An 8,008-nucleotide genomic window follows, 5' to 3' on the forward strand; every position below is an offset into this window, starting at 1 on the left:
ATACACCCCGCTTTGAATAAATTCCCCTCTCAAATAAACTCCGTCTCTAGAGCCTCATTTGGAATACACCTCCCTCGTTTACTCAAATAAACGCCCTATAAATCACAAATCCAATGGAAGCAATGCCATTCTCAACACAATTTAGTAATATTTTCTCCTCCAGTAGAATTACATTTTTTTCTAACCTGGTTGGGATCAATAAATATGTCTATGATCATGCAAAATCACATTTTGGCAGTAACATTGTAGTTCCAAATTTACAATGAAATTAGGGGCATACACATCCATTTAACTTACTGTATATCCAAAAAAATAAACACCTCCGGTCCCTCAAGTAATAATCTTCCACCCTCAAATAAACACCGCCCCCAAAAAAAAAACCAACCCTTCTCAACAACAAACGCCAGAGGCATTTATTCGAATAAATACTGTAGTTTATTTGTTTAGATTTCTTCTTTAAGAGGTTGGTATATAAATCTGTCATTATCGTCATTAACATTTAAAGGTGTAAGAGAGAAAGTCAAGAATTCTAAAATAAAAACATAAAAGTATGAAAAAAAAAAAGCTTATCATACCCTCTAAGTCAAAATCTGTTAGTAATAGTTCCATTTTGCTCCTGCGTTCATTACCATCCATTTCATCGTCTTCTCCATGTGGAAGTTTTGGTTTTGCTCGTGTTGTCAGTTTCGTCCTTCGTTTTCGTGGAGGCATTTTTTTTCTCTATAATTTATCAGTATGTACTACTGATTCATAATAATATGAATATAATTACGTTTAATTATTCATTATTGCCAATTGATATAGTATTATTATACTCTTAAGTCTTAAAGAGTAAGACTAGGCCTAGGCCTATAAAAGAATAGGCATTACAGTACTTTATATTCATTTTTAATTCAATGACAAAAAAGTAAGTTATGGATTTATCTATAATCAATCAAGATAATGGGGTCAAGAAAGGAGCGTTCACGCCGTGGCCCTGTTTCAACCCCAATCCTTTCACATCTATACACGTATCGGTCGAGTTTTAAGAATTAAACCAACATAAGTCTAGCTCAACAGACTATGAACAGGGGCAGATCAAGAGATGTCCAAAAGGGGGGCCCGAAAGTTGGGCCGATTGAGACAACACAGCCCCAGGGGGTCCGAAAATTTGTGTGTTCTAGACGCCCGAAAATAACATTGGCTATCATTTTTTTCTTTTTCTTTCTTTTTTCCCCCCTTTTTTTAACCTCCCCTGATGAACGCGTGTATGGAATCGATAAGAAGAAATCAAGATAATGCAGAAAAAGCAACCAATGAAATGTTCAATTTTCAAACCATCGCTTGTAGAATTTTTAACCTGAACAGGATCTATTGTGTTATGTCACACTTCCTAGTTTTGGTCACTTGTTCAAATGGTGGGCTTGCACTGCTGGGTCAGGGTGTTTGGTTTTAAAAAATCTGTGAAAATTTGCTTCTTTTTTTTTTATTGGATATTGCTGATGTCATACTGTACATGCACATTAATGTTCAAAGAAAGGTTACAAATGTGTTTTGTTGTCATCCATATCATATTTACAGTGTCGTTAAAGTCTGAAACTTATACTAAGAATAAAATCCACTTTTTTTTAGCAGATGGAATAGTTGCAATGAGTTTAATTATTATACTGTACAGTAGCTACAGTAATGTACTTGTTATTTAATTACATAATTATAATTTGGACCAAGTATGAAGAAATTTAATCGTTGGGAAAGTGGTTTATTTAGGATCGGATAAACCGTTGTATATCCACTACTGAGATGCTGGTGGTGGGGTTAGGCAGCGGGTGAAGGTTGTTAGGTAGGGTACTGTAGGTGGTGGGGGGAGAGGAAGGCAGTGTGGACGGGAAAGGTGGTGGGGGATGAGGAGGTATTTTGATTTGCATGTAATGTACTAATTGTACTTTACTAAAATAGTGTACTGTATCTTAAACACAGAGGTGTTAACATGGGGCAGGGTCTGAAGTAGGGGGAGGGAGGGGATGGGGATAAGCTGAAGTGTACAGTAGTTTAGTGAGGATATGTACAGTACTGCATAATAATTATGTATAATAATAAAAACTCTCTACTGTAGGCCTATGTAAATATTTTTTAGTTACTTTTAATTTGTATGTATAGTACAGTACTTAACTGATATCTGCACTGGGGTAGGGGAAGGGAGGGGGTTGTGTTGGGTGGTATGGGAGTGGTTCTAGTAGCATAAGGGTTGTATAAGTGCTAACACTACACAAAATCTGTGAAGAAAATAATACGCCTAGATAGTACAGTAGTAGATATAGGAAGATATTAGGAATAAAGTTCGGAAAAATAAAATATTGAAAAATCATTGAAAATGAAGTACAGTAGCACGATTTCAATCAAATGAAACATTGTTTTAATATTTTAATGTTGTACAATAATACATACTCCAAGAATCGAAATGCACGCCAACAACACAATGGCGTGTATTTCAATACTCAGAGTATGTATTATACTATCATATTTGATTTGAATGTTGTTGTAGATTCTTTGACATATGCCTATGTTTCATTTAAATCCAAACAAGATAATTTTTTTTTTAACTTAAAGATCATCATTATTTGTCACGGGCATATTACCAGGCTACATATTATTATAGGCCAGGCCTAAAATACTGGGCCTAATCTAGAACATAAAGAAGAGGCTCTCTATAGGCGTAACTAGCCTCGGCAGGTTGCTCTGACTAGCTCGAGTAGCTAGGCCTACTGTAGGCTAGGGCCTGCTAGGGCCTAGGCTGATGTAGTTAGGCCGAACACCCCCCCCCCCCCCACTAGCCTAGCCTAAAAATAGGCCCGAGCCTAGGATAATTGCAATCATGTGATTCAAACAGTTCAATGGCAAAATAAGTATATGTCATCATTACATCGATACTATAATAAGACCAAGAAATAAACAAAGAAGTTACTAACTTTACAGTACCCGCAATTTCATGTACTTTCATAGAACCCGCCTCATTTGAACATTGGCTTCATTAACCAATCAACATTGTTGTACGCTACGTAATTGAATTGACCTTTAGATTTCTTTAAAAAGAAACGTAAATTAATTTAGTTTATATAACAAAATTAGCATTTATTGAAACTTTATATTAATATAAATAATTAAGATAATTATTTTGAATATATTTTGATTTTTTTAAACAATATTATTGCACATACTATGAAAACTTACAGCATTGAATCATACTATTATTAAGGTCAGCAGTAGAAGCAACAACCTACTTCCGTTTTAAAGTATCCAAGCGACGTTATACTTTCGGTGTCTTCAAATGGTGATTTACTATATTTTTGGTCATCAAATAAACCATGGAAATACGTATGTAATAATAATTTACGACATTGTTTTAATATTTTAATGTTGTACAATAATACATACTCCAAGAATCGAAATGCACGCCAACAACACAATGGCGTGCATTTCAATACTCAGAGTATGTATTATACTATCATATTTGATTTGAATGTTGTTGTAGATTCTTTGACATATGCCTATGTTTCATTTAAATCCAAACAAGATAATTTTTTTTTTTAACTTAAAGATCATCATTATTTGTCACGGGCATATTACCAGGCTACATATTTATTATAGGCCAGGCCTAAAATACTGGGCCTAATCTAGAACATAAAGAAGAGGCTCTCTATAGGCGTAGCTAGCCTAGGCAGGTTGCTCTGACTAGCTCGAGTAGCTAGGCCTACTGTAGCCTAGGGCCTAGGGCCTAGGCTGATGTAGTTAGGCCGAACACCCCCCCCCCCCCCCCCCCCCCCCCTAGCCTAGGATAATTGTAATCATGTGATTCAAACAGTTCAATGGCAAAATAAGTATATGTCATCATTACATCGATACTATAATAAGTAAACCAAGAAATAAACAAAGAAGTTACTAACTTTACAGTACCCGCAATTTCCTGTACTTTCATAGAACCCGCCTCATTTGAACATTGGCTTCATTAACCAATCAACATTGTTGTACGCTACGTAATTGAATTGACCTTTAAATTTCTTTAAAAAGAAACGTAAATTAATTTAGTTTATATAACAAAATTAGCATTTATTGTAACTTTATATTAATATAAATAATTAAGATAATTATTTTGAATATATTTTGATTTTTTTAAACAATATTATTGCACATACTATGAAAACTTACAGCATTGAATCATACTATTATTAAGGTCAGCAGTAGAAGCAACAACCTACTTCCGTTTTAAAGTATCCAAGCGACGTTATACTTTCGGTGTCTTCAAATGGTGATTTACTATATTTTTGGTCATCAAATAAACCATGGAAATACGTATGTAATAATAATTTACGCTTGTTAATAAGTTGTTTTTTATTCGAAGTCCAGGTTTGATTATAGCCTTCTAGCCAAGGTCATGGCATGCTGCTGTGCTTGCCCCGTGCCGTGCTGCACTGTTCATTGCTACATTCTATAGTAGGCCTAGGCCTACATGCACCTCTCTGGAGGCCCTGCCCTAGGCCTAGAGGCTAGAAGTAATAGGCTAAGGCCTATTCTTTATGATTATACATTGTCTACCTACCTAAATAACATATGGAATTTTAAAAGAAGGCAAACAAATCAGAGTTGAACAATTTGAAACTGATTTTTAAAATTTCATTTTACCTCACCCCACAGATCTGACTAGCTAGGCATAAGGTAGCCTAGGCCTAAGTCTGAACTGAACCAAAACATGATGGGTGAAAGCCATAACACTGTGAATGGTATAACTATGCTGGGCGCTGGACCTTCAACACCTGTCATCTTTGAAAGACCCAAATCTGGAAGGAGATCAACAACACCTAAGCTTTTGCAACGCAGTGGAAGTACTCTAGAAATGTTAACTGAATCAACTGGGTCAAAAATAAACGAACATCAGCTAGGAAAATTGGAAACAACAAAAGATCGTGTAAATTCAAGTTGTTCACGGTCAAGTCGAAAATGTGTTGATACCGTATCTGCGAATTGGAATACTGGTGATGATACTACGTTGTGTTCAGGAGCTCACAAAAAAGTTGTTTTACCGTCAGTGAAGAGAAACTTTGAAAAGCAAGGAATGCCAAATAATGAGGTTATTGAATCATTTATTCGTAGTACAACTCCAACATTGAATGAATCTTGCGTTCATAACACAACGCCAACATTGAATGAATCTCGCGCAAAACATGAACCAAAACCAAACTCTTCCATTGGCATTAGTTCACTGGAAACTGGAGTATGTGGGATTCAGCTTCAACCAAAAGAAAGTGCGGCAAAAGATAATGTTAGTGAGCAAGTGAAGAGTTTAAGTGATGATTATTATGTTAGTCATGGTTATAGAGAATCATCTTGTGATGATCTTCATTCAGTTAACCCAAAACATGGTAGAGAGTGTAAAAAAAATGTAAATAAGCCAAGTGAAACACAGAAACCCTCAAAAGAGGACAAAGATGACAGCAGTGAGGAAAGTGAAGATGGGGAGGAGGATGAGAGGAAGGCACCAATTGAACTGTTAGGTGAATTCCTTGAAGCTGTGATGGATGAAGATTTTCAGAATGCACAGAAACTTTGTCAAATGATTTTAATTTATGAGCCGGATAACAAGGAAGCAAATGAGTTTAAGCCTCTAATCGACGAGGAACTAAGAAAAGAAAGAGAAAGACAGCTTTGGGGAAGTAGTAGTGAAGATGAGAGTAGTGATGAAGATGAAGAGAGTGATGAAGAAACAGATACAAGTGGGAATGATGATGATGAAGAAACTGATGATGAATCTGATGAAGATTCAAATTGAGCAGCCATTTCAATTGAATATTTTTTTTTTTACGTGATGTACTGCAAGCAAAAATGTTTTTTTGTTAAGGCAATTAGAGTTAAATACTGAACAGTAAAAATATTAATTAAAAGTGGTGGAGTTTATTCATGTATAGAGAAATCAATGCAAGTTTCAGAAGGTTTTACCCTAATAATATACAGTATATTGTAATTATTCAGCCAATTGTGATGTCATCATTTGATCTTTAATGCAATTTTCCTATCCAGTTTCATCACTGATTTATTGGTAGTGTCATTCTGTGTGAAATGGCGTTCATACCCTGTATGTAACAAAATATTATGATGATCATTATTCATTATTATTATTTATTATTATTATTATTATTATTATTGTTTTTATTATTAATAATTTATTATTGTTTTTATTATTAATTTAATATTATTATTATTGTTGTTTTTATTATATCTAAATACAGTAGTAGTATTTTAAATTAATATACAGTAATTAACTTTTCATAGAGCTTTAATGAATTTTATCATTATTTAGTTACGATAGGTAAACTGGAACAATACTGTACACAGTAATGCATTATTTTAATTGTATCTGATGGTAAAATCGGTGCTGCACAATACGACTTGTCGTCTTACAGTCTAGCAGATCAAAATAGTCTGTTATCCACTTCTCATCACGCAGCTTTCTCTGTTGAAACAGGGCCGGATTATAGGGCTGTGGGGCCTGGAGCTGTAATTGCAAGTGCGCCTGAATACTCTGTGGCTAAAACATAAAACCTGATTTTTCCTGGGGGTCAGGGGGCCTATTTTTCCCCATTGGGGCCTGGTAGCCAAAAAATACAAAGCATTCAAATACTGTATACTCTAATTTTTATTTTTTCTACTAGTCTGAAATTGGAATTCGAGTCGTCTTCCAACTTCTGCTGGAGTCGGATCCTGCAAACATCAGGATTATTTACATCACTTATAACATCTTAATTTTCTTAAGCCTCATATTGAGAATTTTTTCCATTATGCATGCGGACAATGTGTGTAACATAATTGTAGATGTGTTTTATTTGAAGATGTCTTCCTACCTTTGGTGAAAGTGGTTAAATCACTCGCTGTTAGATGGAAATGGAAGAGGAAATTTAGTACATAGCTTCATGGTAATATTGATTGTTGAAAATATGTAGGGTATTTTTAAATTTGGATAGTCTATGAATTCCATAAAAGATAATATCAATGCTCTCAGTGCCATAACTATACGGTAATGTTTATAAATAATTGATGTTCCATACAAACACTTTAGATTTTTTTGTTTTACTGTATAATGTATTATTTCTCTCATTTGAGTGTATTTCTTTAGTGGTTTCAATTAAGTTACCACTTCTTGAGTGCAGTGTCTTAAATGATGTATGTCAAAATTGTATATACACTGTATTATTATGTAGATGATGAAAAATAAATTGCAAGTACTGTATTTACATTGCCTCTGAAAATTAGCTTATTTTAAAACTGTAAATTATATATATACAGTTAAACTTGCCTAATTCGACTCTGCCTAACTCGAATAATTTATAAGTCTATCTTATTTGACATGTCAAGTTTTTTTTATTTCATTAATTAACAATCTGTTAGTCGAATTTTTATCTAAGACGAACAAATTTTTCAATGCCATTTTGGATTCGACTGTGGGATTTTTTTTTTTTTTTTTTTTTTTTTTTTTTTTTTCTTTTCCTCTTTCTGTTCTTGTTCTTGATTTTAGTTATGCCTTATGTTTAGCTTATCCATTAACCATAGATGAATTAATTCCCCCATGCATTAACTATAGTAATGCTTTCCCACAGTCCACCACTTGCTCATTCATTGTTCACCCTTATCACTGTTTATTTGTACATTATCATTAATCCTTTATAGACATATGCCGACTTGCTTTGACTTAATTACCGTATTGTTTCTCAAATTGTATATTGCTAAGATAGTTTCTCAATATGTTCATTTTATGTCAAGCGTTGACAAAGACTACAGGATTAGCCGAAATATTCGCCTAATAAATGTTAGTGTTTCTAAAGTCAACATCTTACGTATTTGAGTTTCTTTACTGTTACGTTATATTATATTCTACATATGTTTCGAAACACACATGGACACGCCTTCTTCACATATATATATATACATATATATATATATATATATACACGTATATATATATATATATATATATATATATATA

The 8,008-nt window shown here is 33.8% G+C and overlaps 2 protein-coding genes across 3 annotated transcripts in view; one reads left to right on the top strand and one right to left on the bottom strand.

Annotated features, from left to right (window-relative positions):
• The window catches only part of LOC117117111 (borealin-like), a gene marked incomplete in the record, with an annotated part of 9,281 nt that extends 6,222 nt beyond the window's left edge, over positions 1 to 3,059 (bottom strand). The window contains 2 exon segments of the mRNA XM_033261306.1: positions 576 to 743; positions 2,946 to 3,059. Of these exon segments, the coding sequence (XP_033117197.1) occupies positions 576 to 711 (136 nt within the window).
• Positions 3,060 to 3,303: 244 nt separating this feature from the next.
• LOC117117109 (glutamic acid-rich protein-like) lies at positions 3,304 to 7,259 on the top strand. 2 transcript variants are annotated; one of them, XM_033261305.1, is made up of 2 exons: positions 3,304 to 3,351; positions 4,669 to 7,259. In XM_033261305.1, exon 2 carries the CDS (start codon positions 4,724 to 4,726, stop codon positions 5,798 to 5,800), a length of 1,077 nt encoding a protein of 358 aa, XP_033117196.1. In that variant the 5' UTR covers positions 3,304 to 3,351; positions 4,669 to 4,723; the 3' UTR covers positions 5,801 to 7,259. The 2 variants fall into 2 exon arrangements, with proteins under 2 accessions (XP_033117196.1, XP_033117195.1); XM_033261304.1 differs by lacking the exon at positions 3,304 to 3,351 and adding an exon at positions 4,210 to 4,326.
• Positions 7,260 to 8,008: the final 749 nt, after the last annotated feature.

The sequence above is a fragment of the Anneissia japonica genome, unplaced genomic scaffold, assembly GCF_011630105.1.
Source record: "Anneissia japonica isolate Jap-2015-1 unplaced genomic scaffold, ASM1163010v1 scaffold287835_len3118868_cov185, whole genome shotgun sequence".
Taxonomy (NCBI): domain Eukaryota; kingdom Metazoa; phylum Echinodermata; class Crinoidea; order Comatulida; family Comatulidae; genus Anneissia; species Anneissia japonica.